This window comes from Ochotona princeps, chromosome 29, assembly GCF_030435755.1.
Source record: "Ochotona princeps isolate mOchPri1 chromosome 29, mOchPri1.hap1, whole genome shotgun sequence".
Lineage (NCBI taxonomy): Eukaryota > Metazoa > Chordata > Mammalia > Lagomorpha > Ochotonidae > Ochotona > Ochotona princeps.
The window spans coordinates 2708432-2728291 of NC_080860.1; the positions used below are offsets into that span (position 1 = coordinate 2708432).

Genomic DNA, 19860 nt, shown 5'->3' on the forward strand with positions numbered 1-19860 from the left:
GGTTGCATGCGGCAGCTGCTTAACACTGGATGGATGGTTGGTCGGGGTGTGGGAGAGCTGCTTTCTGCCACCCTGTAGCCCGGTGAGCCCGTGGCTTGGTGGGGGTACACAGCAAACAGGACCTGGGCCCTGGCCATGCAGAAGACCAAACGGGAACCCAAGGCTGTGAGTCGAGACGCCTTGTGTCTGGATGACACGGGTGGTGAGGTAATGGTGGTGGGAGGTGCTGGGCCTGGGGTGGGGTGTGGGGTGTGGGGTGTGCTCTGTGTGAGAACCTCTGGCAGGAAGAGGCATAGGATCAGGCCAGCAGGTGCAATGATGCCGCTGTGATGGCCGAGGAATGTGGGGGAGGCCAGGCCAGCTCAGGCAGGGTGAGTGAACCTGGGGTGCTGATCCCGGTCACAGGCTGGCCCAAGGCCCTGAGGCGAGGCTCTTCCTCTGCCTGGAGGTAGAAGTCGAGGTTTTTACTCTTTCCCATTCTTGTGCCAGGTGATTCATTTAAGCTGGTCGGGCACAGCGTTGTTCCTCTGTTCCTCGTGGGCCCTTAGGGTTGCGATTGTGATAAGTGGGGTGTTGTCTTTCCTGTATCAACGGGGAGAGTGCTGGGAGCTCGGGGCTCGGGCAGTGTCCGGAGGTCCTTGCAGGGTGATCAGAATGTCATGTGACTGTTAGGGATGGGATGGTACTGCTGGTGTTTGAGGCCAGACCCAAGGGGGGTTGGTCAGGGACAGTCAGTTCGGACTCCCGTGAATGGCCAAGCCGTGCTCTGCTGTGTTAAGCCCAATGGCCACAGCAAGGACACAGAGTTCAGGTGCGGCTGGATCCAGGAGTTTCACTGGTGCTGTGGGGAACTGACCGTGTCCTGGCTCTGCCTATTTCTGTGTTGGCCTCATTCTTGGGCTACTTTCTGGTCCAGCCCAGGCTGGGGGAGACCTCGCACCCTAGTGTAGTTCTTGGCCACAGCTGGGGGAGGTGGCGAGTGGGCACAAGGCAGGGAGGGCGTGTGTCAGACGCAGGACGGGCGGGAGGCGGGATTGAGGGTAACTGGCATGCCAGGTATGCCGGGTGCCTTCCAAGAGAAGCTGTAAATCTGGATTTTATAAGAAATGCCCCAATTTTGAGAAAAACATGATGTGGGCCAGTAAGAGCTTCCTGGTTGGCTGACAGCTGGCCGTCACCATTTTGTGGCTGCTGTTCTGAGCCATGACTTTGCTCTTACAAGTATTTTGCCCATAATCTGGGTAGGTCATCCGTCCCTTGGAATGTACCAGAAAGTCCAGGCTAGTGTTGGGACGTCGTGTCTGATACCCTGGGGTTTCTGTTTCTGAGAGAGGGGGCCTGAGGCTGCAGCAGTTGCCCTAGAGATAGCACTGTGTCTCCAGTGGCCCTGGCCTGCACTGAGGGGAATCCTGGCGGTGAGCGTCCCAGACTGGAGTGTTGTGTTCCCTGGGTCAGGACTGGCTCTGCTGCTCCCTGGATGTGTGTCCCTGGGCATCTGGGCTGTGCCTTGGCTTCTCAGTCTGTAAAATGGGCGTAAGGATGCCCACAGGACTGCCATGAGGCATGACCGAGTCCCTCAGGCCAGTGTTGGAGGTCAGGCTGGTGCCCTGTTTTCTTCTCTGGTGAGCCAGCTGGCTGGCGTGACATAGCATGGCCTTCCTGCTTTCCCCTGTTGCTGCCCCTTCCACAGCCTGGCACCCCAGAGCCCCCACCCCTGCAGCCAATTGCTATGTACCTGTGTGTCTGACCGGCCAGGTGCTGCTGCAGGTGGAGGCCCAGCTTGGAGAGCAGTTGACTGAGCCAGCTCACGGCGGCCACCCCAGGAAGACAGCCTAGTGGCCGCTGGTCAGGAGGTCCAGGGCGGGCCAGCTTGTATGCTGCTGTCAGGGGACTCCTGTGTGTTGGTTTGGGGGTGTCTCCATGTGGGGTGGAGCCTGTGTTTGTCTTGCCTCCCCATTCAGAGGGTCCTTGCTTGCAGGCACCCATGGGTCCCGTCCCTCAGCTTGCAGTGCTTGGGTCTGGTTTGGGCCAGCTCAGGTCAGGGGTGGGCCAGTTTGTGGGTTTACTCCCAGCTCTCATGGTTCAGGGGACTCCTTGGTGGGCAGCTTCTAGCCGGGTCCCCTGTGGTTGATGGGGAAGGGATGGATGGGCTGAGGGCAGCTGTGGTGGTGAATGGATATGTCTGTTTGCATGTTGGGGGTGGGCTGTTCTCTGCTCGTGTGCTCAGGGGGAGGATGTGAGACAAGCTGCCCAGTGGTGGGCGTCTGCAGGAGGACTGGGAAATGCAGGCTCAGAAGCCCCCCACCCAAGTCTGGCAGCGGGGGAGCATGGCCCCTCAGGCCCTGGCCTGTACTGTGAGTCACCCAGTCTCTCTGCCATAGGGAGCTGGCCCAGGGAGGAAGCACCTGGGGACCCCTTACTGCTGGGGCTGGCTGGACACTGAATGGTGGCCATGGCTATGGGCCCAGGTCTGCCCTTTGGAGCTGCCCCTCCTCTCCCCCCTATATGCTTGGTTTCTGTGGCCCTGAGGTTGGCAGGTGCACCCTGTTGGAGGGCTAAGCACACTCTCCCTGGAGAGGCTGGGGGGCCTCGGCCACAATGGCTTGGCCAGGGCAGCAGCCTGGGGGGCTGGGAAATTGGCCTGCAGGACAGATGACCACAAGCTGAACTTGCCCAGGCTCTAGGCTGTAGCTCTGACTTGAGGTCCCTGCCCTGCCAGCTGTTCCTGGCTTTGGGCCACCCCCGTGTGCCTCCCCACGTGTCGTGGGGAAGACACAGGAGCAGTGGTGAGTGTGGCTGGGCAGTGTGGGACTTGCCCGAGCCCGGAGACAGTCCAGGGAGTCTGGGTGAGGTCCTCAGGACATCTGTGTCCAAAACAAACACATGAGAACAAAGGCCTATGAGGCCTGCCGGCGATCTGCGCCACTCGCTGGCCCTGGTCGAGGCCCCTTCCCAGGCCACAGAGCCACCTGGGCAGTTACAGTGAGAGCCAGCGGGTGGGAAGGAAGACAGTGCCGGATCTTTAGGTTAGGAAAAGGGCTCTTCGCCACCCAGGAGTCTTTCCGTGCCTTGGTTTCCCCACTGTGACCGAAGGCTTCGTGGTGGGAGTATGCCCACGCTGGGAAGGCACTGGCAGGGAATGGGGGTTATGGTCTCGGGAAGGGGTGCTGAGGAGGTGATGCCCCTCCCCCGAGGGGCTCAGCAGCTTGCGCTGCTCTCCTGGCGGCCACGGACCCGTTCCCCGGCAGACCCCATCTGGCTCCCAGAGCCCTTGCATGTTTCCTGGCTGGCCATGTGACGTGAGTTCAAGCCCTAGCTTGACCATTTCCTGGCTCTGTGACCCTTGGTGCTCCGACATGGGCCCGTCCCAGTGCGGTGAGCACAGTGGCTTCCCCAGTGGCATGTCCAGCTCAGGGTGGGCGATGGCATCAGCCTGTGGCCCAGGGTGGGGACCCTCTCTCACTGTTGCACTCAAGGGCCTTTCCATCCCCCCTGCTTCCGCCCGGCCCTTCACCCCTCCACTGCACTTGCACACTGGGGCTCTGGGATTCTGGGCTGTGCCTGTCGCCTGGGGCCTCCCCTGTATAAGTACCCCATGGTGGGGCCTGAGTCCTGCATCCTCTTCCACACGTGGCCACCTGCTGGCTGCCAGGGGCAAAGGAGTGGAACCTGCTCAGCTTCTGGGTCATCTCGGATGCCCAGGGTCATGCCCCTGCCCCTGCTGCAGAGGGAATGTTGACTCTGGAGCAGCAGGGCTGTGCTGGGCCACGTCCGGGCTGCCCACCCCACCATCACCAGGCCAAGTGTGTGCCTGTGGGCTGATGTGCGTGCCTCTGTCTTCCTAGGCCTGTCACTGAGGTGACCCCAGCTCCGAATGCCAGCCACCAGAAGGGGGTCCTGCCCCTCCCTCCCCCATGAAAAGGACAGCCGTGTTTCCCAGGCGGGGGCTGGTCCAGATGGGAGGAAACGGGTTAAAGGCGGAGACTCGGGCCTGCAGCTTGCTCTCGCCTGGCACCGAGCAGAGTGAAGAGGTTTTTCTAGCCGAGCTATAAAAAGGCCCCACAGTGTTTGAGCTCCCGAGTGTCGGCTGGAGGCCCGCCAGGGTTACCATGGCGATGAGGAATTATTACTTACTGCCAAGGCTGGGAGAGAAAGCTCGTACTTTTGGCTTCCAAACAAGAGGAGTGGACTTATGTAATTCTCTGTGTTTATAGGCCCAGAGTGGCAGGAGGCGAGAGCCCGTCGCTGGAGGCCGCCGTCTCGCTCGCGGCCCTGCGTGGGGTCGGGCTGCCTGGCAGGTTGTCCCTGGTGGGCCTTGGCTGGCCCTGGTTGTTGGGGCAGAGGCACACTGCGCCGGAAGCCTGGGGCGCCCAGCCTGGCTGCTGGGCCGCTGGCCCCCAGCAGGGCCTCCCCAGCCGGGGTGGGAGCCCAAAGTCTCGCGGGAAGGCGGAGCGGCCGCTCGGCGAGGCCGCCCCTCGGCCAGTGTCCGTCCTGGAGGCGCAGTGGGCTTGCCGTCGGCTGCGGGGTGTCTTGGGGGAGCCCGCATGTGCCGAGGCCTCTGACCCCCTTGCGGCAGCCTCTGCCAGCCCCTTTCCATCCTCTTTGTGGGGGACTTCCCGCAAGTTGTGCCGGAGCGGGCGTGAGCTGGAGACTGCTCAGTGCTCGGTAAGGGGGGTGGTCCGCTGTGGCCTGGGTCCCCCAGCTCGAGGGCGGGGGTGGGCACTGCTGGTGCCTCAGCTCCTGGGATTCAGGTTGGGGCGGAGGGCTGTGGTGCAGCCAGGAGGGTTCTGGGGTCACCTGGCTGGAGCCCCAGGATCTGCCGGCTGGCCCCTGTGGTCCTGGGCCAGGGCTGGGGGCCATGGTGACACTGGGTAGCTGGTGGGGGTGGCCGGAAGTGGGTCATGCTGCATTCGCGGGAAAATAGGCTGCCGACTTTGCAAATGCACCAAGTTACTGAAGTCATGGGAAGAAAATGCTCTGAGGCCCTGGCTGGGGCCCCGCGTGGGAGTGGACACCCAGGAGATGCTGTGCCCCTCATCTGTGGAGCCCACTGCAGCCCTGCATCCTGTCATGGGGCGTGGGATCAGAGCCTGGGGATGTGGGGGTGGGCTGGTAGAGCCAGGTGCAGGCAACACTGTGGCCTGGCCCCGGCTCCCCACTGAGGTGGCGTTTGGCTTGCTGCCCGGCTCTGGTCTGAGATCAGGGCCACTGGCCCAGGCTTGCCCAGGACTTGGCAGGAGGAGCCAGGATGAGGGCGGGAGGACTTGGAAGGGCTTCCCGGGCTCACAGGGGCGTGCATCCCTAGGAGTCGTCTCAGGAGGCAGCAGGATCGCCTGTGGGGGACCTGTGCACCATGTTCCCAGGCACCCCAGTTTGGGTGTGTTTCACGGCTCCTGGCTCTGTGCCCCTTGCTGCTGTGCAGCCTCAGGCACCTCTCCCCCGAGAGCCTCAGTTTTCTTACCTGTGAAATGGGGTGCTCGGGGGTGAAGGAGCTGCAGCTTGATGGTCATGTCACTTAGACACCTCCTTACCGTGTGGCCCTGGGCAGGTCACTTTGTGTCTCTGAGTCTCAGTTTTCGCATCTGACAAATGGACACTCCCTGTGTGTGCTGGGTGTGTGGTCAGTGTTAGCTGGGGCCACAGTTGTGGCTCTACCAGTGAGGAGGACTCTGCTGCCCTGCTCCGCCCACACCCCCAACCTCAGCTCAGGGCTGGAGGGCCTTCTGGAAGGTCATGCCCCTCAGGGTAATGGTGTCTTGGCAGGTGTAGTGGCCAGAGATGGGAGTTGTAGCCGGACCCTGGGAGCCTCGGGGCCTCCCATGTAGGGTGTGGGTAACGGTGCAGCCTACAGGTGTGTGTTGGGGCACTGGGGGCTGGGCTGGTGGGCCTCCCCCATGTTGCATGCCATTACTGGACTCTTTTTTTATTTTCCTGTCTCCTAGAAGCCCACACTTCTAGGAGGGGAGCGGGAGAGGTGCCCCCAGGCTCTGTCTGCATTTGGATCTAGGCTGGGCTTCCCAACCCTGTCTCTGCAGCTCTGGGCCCCTTTGTGCCTGCCCTGCGCCGGGAGCCTCAGCATTACTCGGTGTGTCCCGGGCTGGGTCGGGGGGCAGCTATCACTCTTGCCCAGGGTGGCAGCTGTCCTGTGATGTGACACCAGATGCCGGGTGATGGCTAGCTTGAGGCCTCCACTCTTAGGCTCACAGGAGCCAGCGGGGCTTCCCCTGGTGTCCAGGCCATCCACGCCAGCTGTGCACTGTCCGATGGGCCTCACCTGGGATTCAAGACAGGCCTCTGGCCTCGTGACCCCGCGTGCGTCTGCTGGGGCCCGGAAGATCAGGCCAGTGACTGACAGACAGGGTGGTGGTGGGGCTCAGGCAGAGGCTGGCACAGTGTGGGGGTGACCCTCACGACAGAGCAGCCCTGAGTGAACCGGAGGGAGTCTGTACCTCATGCAGCCACCACGGTGGGACCTGCATTGTGTCTCAGGATGGGAAACAGAGTGTGACTTGTAGGGGTGGCTCGGGTCTCAGCTTCCCCATCCGCCAGACAGTATGAAGGATGTCTTGGAGCGCCTCGGGTAGAGTGGGGTGCTGCAGACGGTGCCGACGTGGGCCTAGTGCTGTGTGCGGGTGGGCCATGGCTGTCACATCCTTGCTCACTTCTTTCTGCCTCAGTGCTGTGGGGTCCCACTCTCCAGACATTGGGGTCCAGATGGGGTGGCGAGCTGGATGTGGGCATGGCCTGGGGAGGGTTCTTCTGAGCCGCTGACCCTTCCTGCTCGTTGTCCTACTTGTGGGCTGGACCAGGGCCTCAGCTGCCCTCTGAGGTCTCAGAACAGCCTGAAGTGGGGGCTCAGAGATGGAGCTGGGTCCTGGGGCATCCTGGGAAGTCCCCGGTCTGTCTCTTTGGGTGTCATTTCCTCAGGAGCCCATTTGCCCCCTATGCCTTGGGAATCTTGTCATGGTGCTGCCTTAGACTTTGGCACCTGCCATGTCCTCTTGGCAGGATCCCCAAGAGACACCTGCTCTCCATGTTGTTACCCTACTCAGCATGGAGTCTGTCGCCCGTGTGCCCGTGTCCCTGTCCACCATGAGCTATATGCCTGTCACCTGTTGTCCATGTGCCTGTGTCCATTTCTGCCATGAGCCGTGTCCCTGTCGCCGGGTTCCTGTTGCCCGTGTGCCCATGTCCCTATGTCCCTGTCTGCCATGAGCCATGTGCCTGTCACCTGTGTCCCTGTCACCTGTGTGTAATCTGTAAGTGCTGCTGTAGCATGGCGCCTGGGACGAGTCACAGTTGTGCAGGTGGGCGCTGAGACCTGTGGCCACAGGTAGGGTCTGCTGAGGGCCTGTGTCCTGCTTGCTGATGTCACCTTCTGGTGTCCTCACTGGAGCAGGGGCGGTAGGAGCCCCCTCCTGATACCCTTCTGATGCCCTCCCGTGACTTGGGGGCACTCCCTACCCAGCATGCTCTTCTTCACTATGTCCTCACTGCCCAGCAGACAGCGGGCACTCAGGACATAAATAGTCCTGTTCAATGCCCTCCAAGGGCCTGGGCCTTTCTTGGAGGGGTGGGGGTGGGAGCAGAATTGAGTGTGGGAGGCCCTCCTGTGTTTGCTGGGCCCAGGCATCCCAGACAGAATCAGGGACCTGGGGGTGCGGTGCAGGGCGTCGCCTGCCCCTGTGGCTGAGTGGAGGGCTACAGGGATGTCCAGCACACCTTGCCCTGTGTCCCTCCCATGTGCCCTGGACTCAGCACCTGTGAGGGGGCACAGAGAGGGGGTGCAGCTTGCCCATAGGCACACAGCTGCAGGCAAGAGTCCCAGTGGTGGGTTGCACTTCCTATGCAGTTTAGTTGCTTGGAGCAGGGTACAGGTGCTGGGCTTTAGCAGCGACTGCCCACATTCACCCATGAGGCCCCCTAATGACCCCTGGGCACCTGGCTCAGGCCGGGGAGGGGCCCCGGTCATTTGCCCGACACTGAGTGCTTTGTCCAAGGGTGATGTCAGAATTCCCAGCCTGTGATGGTGTCATAGTGGGCCCTCCCTGCCAGACTTGGGAGCTGGGTGGGCAGCTGTATGGCAACAGCAGGACACGGGGTGCCACTGGCCTTTCTGTGACAGGGGATGTCCCAGGTGGGGTGTGCTCCAGCGAGCTCAAGGCCCTGGGAGTGGGTCTGGGCCCCTGGGTTTCCTGCCCCTCCCCCGCCCCAGGACCGGCTTTGAGCCCGTGCTTGGCCTGGGAAGTAGGGGTGAGTCATTGCCGTGGGCGTGGGAGCCTCTGGCTTCCCGGAGTCTGGAGAGGGGCCCTTGGTCTGCTACAGACTGCCGCTGCCTCAGCGCACGTCCCATGAGCCTCTCAGCAAGCTCCCCTGGGTATGTGGCTCCAAGTTCCTGACCTCAGCGGGTTCTCTGCTTGCTGGGCACTGCCTGGGGCCCTGCCGCAGGGCTGGGTGGGAACCGAGCTCTCTGGTTAAGGGATGCTAGAAAAGTCCAGGGGCTGGTCTAGTGGGGTGGACAGTGACTTCCTTGTACCTGGACTGGTGACAGGCGTCTCTGGGGGTCCATTTTGAGATGATATCATCTGGGATCACATAGGTGGACTGCAAGCAGCTACCAGCCCACAGTGCCCGGTGCCCTCAAAGCTGCAGGAGGTGGACAGGGCTCACAGTGGACACTGGGGGCCCCCAGTGCTGCTGCAGAAGCCCCTGGTTGCCGCAGGAGCACTCCTGGAGCTGGGAGGAACATGTTCACCTGTGCTGGGCCCCCAGCCTGCAGGCCCAGAGTACGATGCGTTTGGGTGCCCGAGAGACTCGTTTCGCAGGTGGAGGTGTCTGACCCTCCCCAGGAGGGAAGCCCTGCTCGATCCTGCCTTTGGTGGGAGCCTGTGCCATGCCTGCTGCTGGCTGTCCCACCTGGGGCTGCTGCCCACTCCACACTGTAGCAGAGAAAGATGCCAGAACCAGAGAGGGCAGACTTCCTGGCAGGGACCACACTGCTCCTCGGGGTGGTGACGGTTCTCCCAACCCCAGCCATCAGGAGCCTGGCATGGCAGCTCCCAGCAAGGAGAGCACAGAACCCTCAATCCAGAGCTCAGTCACCTGGCATTTGGGCTGGGTGGCTGCCCACATAGATGGTACCTGCAGTCTGCTGCAAGAACCCTCTTGTCCCCCTTGCCCATGTCTCTGCTGAGCAGCTTTTGAGCTTCCGGGCACAGCCTGCAGTTCTGCCCTTGGCATGTCTGTGGGCTCCGCAAGTGTTTACTGAGTGCCAACTGTGTGTGGGGTGCTGTGCAGGGAGTGGGTGGGAAATGAGGCATGTAGCAGGTGTGGCTTTTGCGTGCATGGTTCTTAGGTTTGGGGGAGAGAGGGGAGAGAAGGGCCAGGCCGGAGCCAGGGTGGGCAGCTTGCCGCAGGGCCTGGCCCGGAGGATGTGGGGCGCTGAGGCCCATCAGTCCTGCCTGTGCCTGCCTCGTGCTACAAGGCTTGGCTTGCTCCTGTGGTACCTGGCTCTGGCTTGATTGGGAGGCCTGGTAGGTATGTGACAGGTGCATCCACCAGGGTTCCAAGTGGAGGTTGGAGTGGACTGTCCTGAGTGGGTTGTGTGACCTTGGGCAGGTGACAGTTGGCCTGTGTGTGGAATAAGGATACCAGTCCCAGGGCAGGTGCTCTGAGTGCTGCCTTGGCCGTGGCCAGGCTCTCGGGCTGCTTGGGGCGGCCTCGCGAATCTTCCTGCCTTGGGAAACCATAGCCTGTGAACTGGGAGCTGCAGGGAGCAGGCCGAGAGGTGCCGACCAGGAGGGGAGCTCAGGAGCTCAGGAGCAGCTGTTGCAGGAGCAAGCCTTCCCCTCTCCCACCACCTCCCAACCTGGGGACCAGGAGTGGCTTCCCATTTCACAATCCAGGAAACCAAGGCTGTGTGGGCTGGGCTGCGGCGTGCGTGCGTGGCCTGCTGGCTGTGGACAATGCCCCTTTCTTGTGGCCCGGCAGGGGCAGCGGCCCTCGCTCAGCCTGGCGTGTTTATCACTGCACCAGGCGGGCTCTGCGGCCCTGGTAGCAAATGTTCCCCAAGAGAGAGCGATTGAGATCGGGATGTTCCTCCAGAAGCTACACCGGGGCTCCGGTTACCACTGGGGGTGCCACAGTGTGCCTGCCGCCCAAGAGTGACCCAGATCGGAGGCCACTGGTCCCAGCTGAGCAGCCCTAGTCTGTAGGGCTGTGTCCCCAGTCGGCCCTGGTTGGGCGGTGCCCCTCTCCCTCCAAGCCTGGCTCCTTTTTGCCCTGCTTCTGGCTGACTCTGAGTTCTTCCCCATCAGCAAGGTGAGGGCCAGGAGGGTGGAGGAGAGGCCCAGGGGTGCTGGGTGACCCGGAACTCGGGTTTGAGGAGTTGCCTGGTACATCCAGAGCATGGATGTTCCAAGGACCAAAACCAAGTTGTAGGAGAAGCTTCAGGCACAGTTGGATCCAGGTGCTGTTCCTGTTCTGTGCTGGACAGCCAGAGGCCAGTGGTTGAGGTCCTCCAGTGGACAGGGAGTGCGCAGTGTCACCGAGTTTCCGGCAGGAACTCCAGGAGGTGTTGTGTCAGCTCAGCTCAAGAGCAGAGGCCTTGCCTGCAGTGGGGGCTGTGGCCTTTGACTAGCACTGAGTGGCTGGACCTGGAGGGTAGGGTCAGACCCCGCTCCCCCGTCCCCAGCCTCCAGGCCTGAAGGGAGAGGCACAGTCGTCCACGGGACGTCCTGGCACGGTTTGTAGGCATTGCCAGGCAGACAAGGCTGTGAATGAGCCTACAGCTGAGCGCCAGATGGAGCTGACAGGTCTGGGTGGCATCCGGGTCCTCCCATCCAGACCTGGGCAAAGGCCCTGTGGGGCCTGACCTGGATGTTGTGGGGGTGGGCATTGTTGAGGTGGTGGGGAGGAGCTCCAGCCCTGACCAGCGGTGCAGCTATTATTAACATGGAAATCATCTGTCCAAGTTCACATGTGGCCGACGGACCCCAGGGGCCTGCCCTGGAATACTGGGGGGGACCTCATAAATTCCGCAGAAAGTCGTCTCCCCTACCCCACCCCTGGGCCTGCGGGAGGGGGAAGGGCGGTGTTTCCGGCAGCTGTGGGTGTGTTTGCCAGATGTGGGTGATGTGAACCTGAGGGCCCACCTCCTTCCCACCCATGCCTGGGTGAGGTTAAGAATGGATGGGGCTGAGGCTGCAGGCCATTGGACAGAGGGAGAGAGAGGGGCCTGGCCTGGGGTTCTGGGGCCCTCTCCCTCCTCTGAGTGCCCCTGAAAGATGTCTGGCTGGCAGGCAGCTGGCCAGCAAAGAGCTGGGGGGATGGGAACTTCCTGGCTTTACCCAGGGGCTGGGTAAACTGCCAGGCCTCTTTGGGGGCCAGCCCCGTTGTTTGGGGTCCCCATAGAGCTCTCTCAGATGCACCTATGAGCTAGCAATCAGGGCAGCTTCCCTGGAGGAGGTGTGTGTGGGGGTATGGTGGTGAGTGCCTGCCTGCTGCCTCCCTGCACCTGGCAAATAGCACCCCCTTCCCTGCCCTGCAGTCCCTCTGTCCCTACAGGTTCCACTGCTCAGTGGGGTCACCCAGTAGGTGTCCTTGGGTCAGAGCTGGGGTTTGAGTTTGTAATCCTGAGCTGTTAGTCCATTCTGTCAGTCATGGTCACCTCCCTGGGGTGTCTGCCCTCCCCCGCTTCCTCCCACTGTCACAGCTGTAAGGTGCCCCCTCCTCACCACCAGACACCAGCCCTTCCCTGCCGGGCCCCTCCCTTCTGCGGAGGAAACTGCTGCTGGGAAGGCAGGCCAGATGGTGCAGCGGCTGGAGTGGAAACCACGACCTCCTCTGGCGCCTAGAGCGGAATGAGGGGGAGCGGCACACATGAGCCCCATCCCCCCATCCGTGAAGCGCCCGAGGAGCAGCTCTGGCGCGGGAACCCCCAGCCACAGCCCAGGAACAGGGTGCTGGGCTGCGGCTTATCTCTCTGTCTTCTGGATGGCTGCTTCTCCCTTCAGCTCGGAGTGACCCCAGGGCCTGGACAGGCTGTGATTGTTGCAAACCTCAGTTTGCTGATCGCTTGAATGGGGTCATCATGTTTGTTGAGGGAGGTTGGAGCCTTGTCCTATATGGGCAAGGGATACAGTTGCCTGGGGCAGAGGTGGCATGGATTGGTTGTGGGGTATGGGAGGAAAGTTGGGGCCTGGGCACTGAGAACCACTGGGCAGGTGCTAGGGCGGACGGGGCAGGGGATGGCGGGAAGCACACCTGGGAATCTTGAGCTGCTGCAGAGGGGATGACGGGAGCAGGTGCCTGCGTGATGAATGCCCCACCCATCATGTCCCATATTCCCAAGGACCCAGTAACTGGTCTGTCTGTCTGGGGGCTTGTCTAGGGGCCAGTAGCTGTGCTGCCCTTCCCACAGGTCTGCCCCTGGGGACTGGTTTCAGGGCTCATGTCCAGCTCAGACACAGCTGGGAGGAATGTGGGGTAACTTAGCTCCTCCATGGAGCCCGTTGGGCCGGGAGCTTGAGGACAGGAGGTGGCTTGGCAGAGGAGTGACCCTGGCATCAGGCTGGCCTCTGGGGGGGCCCATTTGTTCCCAGTGCCCAGGGGCCCGTGGCTGAGCCTCGGGTCCACCCCTTCTGCCTCACGCTGGATCCCTGGTGGGGGATGTGGTCAGTGAGTGAGCAGGAATTGAGGGTGCTCAGGTCCCACCGCGAGACAGCCTCGGGTGGGCTCCCTGGAGAATGACAGGGGCCTGGGGTTTCAGCCAGCTCAGCCTGGGCCCAGCAGGGCAGGCGGAAGGAGGCCGAGCCCACCTCCCCTGAGGCTTAGTCCCTGGACCCAGCAGCTCTGCCTTCTGCCTCCGGAGACTTTATTACATAGATTGGCGTGAGATGTGTTCTTGTGTCAGGTATCTGTCCGCAGGGCTGTTCCTTTTCATGGCTGAGTAGTATTTCACAGTGGGGTATTCATGTTCACGCATTGCTCCCTCAGATCCACTGGGTTTCCATTGGACTGCAGCTGTTTCCTGGGTGGCCACAGTGGGTGCCCTTCCTCCATCACACAGCGAGGGGTGCTGCTGGATCTGCTTTCTTCCTTGCTCCTCACCCATCCGCCCGCTGTGGGTCCCTGCCTGGGCATCAGGCTGCTGGTGCCACCCGACGCAGCCTTGATGGCTGCCATAGGTCGGTGCTTGGAGCCATGCTTGCTTGTTGGCACAGGTGCACAGTCATTAAGAGCAGGGCAGAGACCCACCCCGAGCGCATTGTCCTCAGTGCCCAGGATGGAGCAGGGACAGGCTCAGGTGGACCGGCTGACTGCTGAGGGCCGTGTCTGCGGGGGCGGGCTGTGTGCATGCGGGAGCCATGTCTCCGCGACCTGGAGTTGCTGACTTTATTCACGTTGTGGTCACAGAGGGCCCTTTCGCCTGGGTCCTCTACATGGCTGTCTGGGGGCAGCTTCAGGGTCCCAGAGGTGGACTTGGCCCAGGAGACCGCCCTGGCCAGCCCTTCCCAGAACATACAAGTGTGACTGTTCCACTTCCCTGGGAGTGACCCTGTCCCCCGGGGACCTCACTGGCCTGGCCTCTCTGCTCGCCGTCTGGTGTTCTGCGCTGGACACAGTCCCACCCCAGGACTTGTATGTCTGCTGATGCTCCTGCCTGGAACCCCACCCCACACTTGCGTCACTGCCTCTTGTCTTCTACATTGTGGTGTCAATAGCACTTTCTAGAAGGCTGTCCTGAATTCCCAAATCTTGAAATCACATCCCTCATCCCTCACCTGCTCTCCTCCCAGCTCAGTTTCTTGTTGCGATGCTAGGACCTTGTCAGCTGTGTATTCGCTCCTCTTCCAGCCATGGCCTAACACCCATCACACGACAGAGACTTGCAAAGTGGGATGGACTGAGTGGCAGGCAAGCTGTGGGCAGGTGAAGGGAATTCTCTGCCCTGCCTGTGTCCGCCGTGGGGGCTCCTTCGGGCTTGGCTGGACGGTGCTCACCTGTGTCCTGTCTCCTGTCTCCGGGTGTTCTGTGTCTCAGGACTCTCCCGAGAGCCATGGCTCTCTGCTGTCAAGAGCCCTACCCCCTTCAGGCCCCCCAGTTTCTACAGCATGGTGGCAAGTACAGTTGCAAGGTGCTCCAGTGAGATTCCTTGTAGCTGGTGTTTCTATAGCATCCCAGCTTCCCCCGCAGGGCCACCCCACCCCTGTGTCCTCCAGGGACCACGTGTCAGGCCTGTGGCTGGTGGGGTGGAGGGGACTCTTGGGTCAGCTGACAGCCCTAGTGGTGTCACTCTGTGGGCCTGGCACCCAGGAGGCACCCTGGTGACCCAGCCATGAACACACTTCACAGTGGTGTTTGTTCAAAACCTGCTGGGGTGGGACACAAGTTGATCCTGTGAGCGTGGCCTTACTTGGAAAAGGGCTTTGCAGGTTATTGCCTGGCTGGGGCTGGAGGTGGGGTGTCGGCCTGGGTTAGGGCGGGCTCTGGGTCCTTGGAGGACAGACAGGAACACAGCACCAAGAGCTCCGAGGCGCTGAGGGCTTCAGGAGCCACTAGGATCACCCTGCAGAGCACTCAGAGTGAGCGTGGCTGGGCCCATGCTTGCCTTGAACTTCTGCCTCCAGAACCTGAGGTGAGCATTTCTGTTAAGCCACCCATCCTAGGAGAATGCTGGGCAGGCGGGCAGCAGCCAGGGCCTTGGGGGCTGGTGTCCCAGGACCCACGGATCACACGCTGGGTTCCTGCCACCACCGTGGCACTCCCACCCCGGGCGGGCTCTGTCATGCCTGCAGGTGCAGGCGCTGCTGCCTGCCCGCTCTGCCTGGAAGGCTGATTTTTAATTCCAAGGCTTTCCCACCTGCTACCAGTTCAATGTCAGTGCCCATTAGTTCCAAGGAAATTCCAAACACGTGTGCTGCAGACAGCTCCGCTGCCTTTCCCGTCCTCACAGCCGCGGGCTGAGGCCCCCCCCACCCGCACATCCCCCTTCAGCTCCTGCGACCCAGACGTGGGAATCTGTGGGGTGTGTCTGGGCCGCGTGACCTTGGCCATCCTGCAGGAGTGGGGTAGGAAGGCAGAGCTGGAAGCCTGGTTCATGCCTCTGATGGACGCATGCGTCCACGGAGCACCTCTTGTGTGCCAGGCACAGTGGGAGGTCCCAGGATGTGGCAGAATCAAGTCAGACAAGGGCACTGGAGCTGGCTTTAGAGCCCGCTCCCCTCGTTAGCCAGGAAACCATCCACAGAGCCTGTGGGGCACTTGGGCTTGGTCACCAGGGGATCATGCCCTCAGGTTGTGGACAGGAGCCCCCGCTGTGGGCCAGTGACAAAGTTTGCAGCTGTGACTTGGGGCCAGCGGGGCGCCCTGGTGCTGCTGTTAATGACTTAGTTTTGTCTAGTGTCCTTGTCACTTGAGTGTAGCAAGTCCCTGACCCACACACGCAGTCTTGTCCCCGCAGGAGGCCCGGTTTTGCTGAGTCATTGTCAGGAGCACCTGCTATTCCCGAAGCACCTCTCAGGCCCTGGGACGAGGCGGGTGGGTCCTGGGAGCAGGTGTGTGCAGCCAAAGCTCACCAGGCACCAGAGGGGTCTCGCAGCGTCTGAAGGGAGCAGCATCAGCAACTCTTGGTTTCCTGCTTCTGCCGCTTCCTCTCCTTGCCGCTGTCTGGGCTTCTCGTCAGACTGATGAAGGTCTCTGTCCCTCTCCTGCTCTCTTCCCCCGTCACCCACCTTCTGCGGCTCCCAGCCGTACCCTGGTCCCGCCCTGCCCTTCTTCCCCACCCCACCCCGACCCCGTGGCTTCTCAGAGGGGCCTGCCCAGCCTTGCCCCTGGGTACTGACTCAGGGGTGCCCTGCTCCTGGAGGACTCCTCCCCAAGAGTCTCCTGGCTGCCCCCACCGGCTGGGGTCTGTCTATTTGGGTTTCCGGAGTCTGGCCCGGTGGCCCTCAGCTGCCTCTGCCCCAGCCACCTCCCACTTTCCCCTCGTTGCTCCTCTCCATGCCTTGCTGATGTCAAGTCGAAGCATGATTTCTTATCCCACTCGCAGTATTGTGCAGCCCTCTTGTCTATCAAGTTGCCAGTCACCTCCGTCACTGTCAGCCAAGCGCCGTGTCTCCCTGCCCTGGCAGCTGGGCGCCCAGTTGCTGCCCTGTGCCTGCACTTGCCCGGGACAGTGCCTGCCTTTGGCTGTGTGGCATCTCGCCCGTCTCATCATTGTCCAGGTTCACCTGCCTGCAGTGGGTGGCCGAGCCCCTCTCTCTTTAGGGCTGCGTGCCGCTCCCCTGCGCGGGAAACCCTTGTGCTGGCTGCTGCTGCCGGCGGCTCTTGGGCACGGTGTGGGTTTTGAGTTCACATCCCTGTTTTCTGTTGTCTGCCTAGCAGTGAGATTGTTGGTAACGGTGTTCAGGGCCTAGAGAGTTGCCAGTCTGTTTGCCAGGGAGTGGGAGCGCCAGGTGAACAAGGGAGGCCGCATGTCTCCCCAGTCCCAGGCCAGCCCTGGAGCTGTGGCGACCTCTTGCTGAGTGGGTTAGTCGTGGCCTCGCTGTGGAGCAGGGAACCAGCCAGGCCCGGGCCTGCTCTCAGTGGCTGGGGCATGGTCCCTGCGGTGGTCCTCAGCTGCCGGTGCTGGAACAATATGTGAGTTGGGGCTATTGGTGGTAAGCGACAGCCTGGGCAGGGGCAGGCACCTGGCCAAGCTATGTACTGCAAGCAGGCCTTGAGCTGCCTCCAGGCAGCCTGGCATTGGGACAGGCTGTGCTCATCCGGCACCCTTGAGCTGTCTTCCCTCTGGCTGGCACTGCCCTTGGGCCAGCGCCAAGCTTCCGTCCTCCCAGCTTAGGTCTCCCCTGGTCCCCGGTACTGCCAGCCAAAGCCTCAAGACTGACTCTGGTTGGCTCAGTCGGGGTCACATGCTCATCTCTGAGCCAGTCACTGGCCGTGGGGAGCAGGAAGCCGATTGGCCAGCTCCGGGTCTCGTGTCTGTCCTGGAGCCCTGGGGAAGGAGATGGCCCCAGAAAGCAGAGAAGGGGAGTAGGCACAATTGAGACTCTCAGGCTGCCATATCGCCTATGTTTCCCCAGGACCTACTGACCGGCATGTCACCATTTGGGGAAGGGCTGCTCCCTGTTTCAGAGCAGAGGGTGCCATGTTGCCTCTGCGGGTCCCCACCTTCTGCCGTGACCGCCTGGGATGCAGCCCCAGGCCTCCCTCTCTGCCAGCCAGGTCCAGGTGCTGGGCTGTGCGGCAGAGGCCTTTGCACCTGGCAGGGGCATAAACCTTCCCCGGATGGTGGCCCTGGGAACAGAGGCCAGAGGGGGTGAGAGGTGAAGGGCTGTAGGGGACCAGGGGGTCTCTATCCAGCTGGTTTCCTTGGCTCCATCAGGGTCTTGGTTCCCCCTGCTGTAAAGCCACCACCCTGGCCTACCGATCACCACAGCCATGGGCAGCTCCTTGCCCTGCCAGGCACCCCGCCAGAGCCCTCCCACGCAACACACAGGCCCCACCAGCTGTTTCCCTGGGTGGCCCTTGATGTCCCAATTACCCTCGCCTCTCGCTGGCCTCTGGGCCAACCCAGTGTCTGTTCTATCCCACACCATCGATCACGTCATCTTCCTGCTGAGGCTAACAGAGAGGCCCAGGTGGCCTGGCCCTGCCCGGGGTCACTCTGTGACCTGTACTCGTGCCGATCCTGGACACCACAGCCCAGGTCACTTGTGTGCACTTCCCCCATTGGCCGTGCCTCTTGGGGCTGGCTAGGCACCTGTGAGCCGGCAGGTGCTACCAGAGAACTTTGTCCTGAGACCTGGAAGGCTCCGGAGGCTGTGGAGGGAGTGTGTGCTCTGGGGGGCGGGCTTGGGAACCAACTGTGGGGGTCCCTACAGAGTTGGGCTTTCTGTGCATGTGGGGCTTGGGGTGAGATCCGTGTGACCTGTGTGACCTCTCATTGGTTGCTCAACCGGCTTGCCAAGGCCGCGGCCTGTCGTCCAGTGTTGTGGGTAAGCAGGTGCTCGTGGCAGGAGGAGGGTCCAGGCAGACCCTGCATGCTCATCGAGGCCACAGGGGCGACCTGGGCAGCTCACCCTGATCCGAACTTTTCTCTTCTTTCCACAGGGTCCATGCTGTGGTGACCCAGCAGCAGATGACCAGGCCTGGTATTTAGTCCTTGCCGGCGATTGAGAGAGTTCCTCGGGGCCCAGAGCCCCCAGCCTGCATCCTCATCACCATGTCAGGGTCCACGCAGCCTGTGGCACCAACCTGGAGGGCCACGGAGCCCCGCTACCCACCCCATGGCATCTCCTACCCGGTACAGATTGCCCGGCCCCATACGGTGAGAGGGCATGTACCTATGGGGGAGGGTGCGCATGCGCCTCTGGGCCTGTGCGTCTGTCTGCTCCTGTGAGCCCCTTCACAATTGCTTTCTTCTCCTTGGAACAGGCTGCTGTGGCTGCTGTGGCTGCTGTGGCTGTGGCTGCTGTGGCTGCTGTGGCTGCTGTGGCTGCTGTGGCTGCTGTGGCAGTTTCCGAGCTGTGTTTGTGTGTGCCCCTGGGTCCACTTTGCAGCCCATTGCCTTCCCTCAAGCTCCTTCGTGATTGGTTCCATCTCCTTGGGACGTGGCTGCCATGGTAGTCTGTTTCCAAGGAGTGTGTGTGTGTGTGTGTGTGTGTGTGTGTGTGTGTTGGGGGTAGCCAGGCCCACCTTGCAGCCCTGCTTCCCTTCCCTCAAGCTCCTTTGTGATTGGTTCTTCTTGGGGTCAGGCTACCGTGGCTCTGTGGCTGTCTGTGTTGGAGGCGCAGGAGGAGCCTCACCCGAGGCTGCCGGCGTCCCAGGGCCTTTCCCAGGCCAGGAGCACATGGGGGAGTGCTGTTGTTTCCCTTGTTTTCCAGGCTAGGGCCAGCTCTTGGGGTGGTGGAGTTCCTGCTGTAGCTCCGTGGGCCCCGGGCTATAGGACGGTGGTGGCTTTCTGGGATCCTCATCCACTTGCTCTTCCTCTGGGATGTTGGTAGTCCCTGGGCCCTGGGGGCTGCCCCGGGTCAGGGGGGATGCGTTGGTGCCTGGGACTCCTCAAGGGTATCCTTCTCTGTGCTGCCCCCTCCCCCACTGTGGTGTGACTGGGAGGGCAGCCTGCAGGTCACTGTGCTGGTCCAGCTGTTTGCTGTGTCCCTGGGTGCTTGCCAGCAGGCTGTGGGTCCTGCGGCTCCTGCACTTGAACTCTTGGCTACAAGGAACAGAATGTAAATTCTGGTTTACAGCTGAGGCAGATGCAGGTCCTGTGCTCTGCGTACGCATGTGTACACGTGTTCAAAAGTGTGTGAGTGTGTCCTGGGAAGGCCTTTCCTCATGTGTGTGTGTTACACATGTGTTTGTTGTGGGAAAGCCTTTTCTTGTGTGTGCACGTGTGCATCTTGGCTCAGCCATGTGGCCGGTGAGACACCTGAAGGAAGCAGCGTGGGAGGGCCCCTCCACCACTGAGCAAGTAGTCTGCAGGTGAGTTCCCTGCCCAGTCCAGGGACATCCCGGGCACAGTGGCCTCCTCGGGTAGCATCCCAGGACGCTCTTCCGAGTCCGTTGCAGCAAATGCAGGTGCCCAGGGTACCCCAGATAGAGCAGTGGAGCCCCATGGTACCCCCCCTTGTCAGGGTAGCTCCCGTGGAGGCCTGGAGCTCTCATCACAGCTGGGGGTGTCTTCTGCTGGCTTCCTTGCCCAAGTGCCCACGTGCCCAAGGCCAAGGACTGTGCCCTGGTGGGATTAACTCTGTGGTCCTGTGGGTTCCTTATCAGCTCTGTGGTTATGCTGACCACAGTGGGAGCAGGAAGGGGAGTGCCCGTCACGGAGCAGGTGCTAGAGGGCAACAGTGC

At 61.8% G+C, this 19860-nt stretch overlaps 1 protein-coding gene across 1 annotated transcript in view; it reads left to right on the forward strand.

The window, feature by feature from the left end:
- Nucleotides 1–4213: 4213 nt before the first annotated feature.
- The window catches only part of NCOR2 (nuclear receptor corepressor 2), a 108002-nt gene continuing 92355 nt past the window's right edge, over nucleotides 4214–19860 (forward strand). The window contains exons 1-2 of the mRNA XM_058656877.1: nucleotides 4214–4665; nucleotides 18115–18331. Of these exons, the coding sequence (XP_058512860.1) occupies nucleotides 18227–18331 (105 nt within the window). The 5' untranslated portion in view covers nucleotides 4214–4665; nucleotides 18115–18226. The remainder of the gene's footprint in view (nucleotides 4666–18114; nucleotides 18332–19860) is intronic.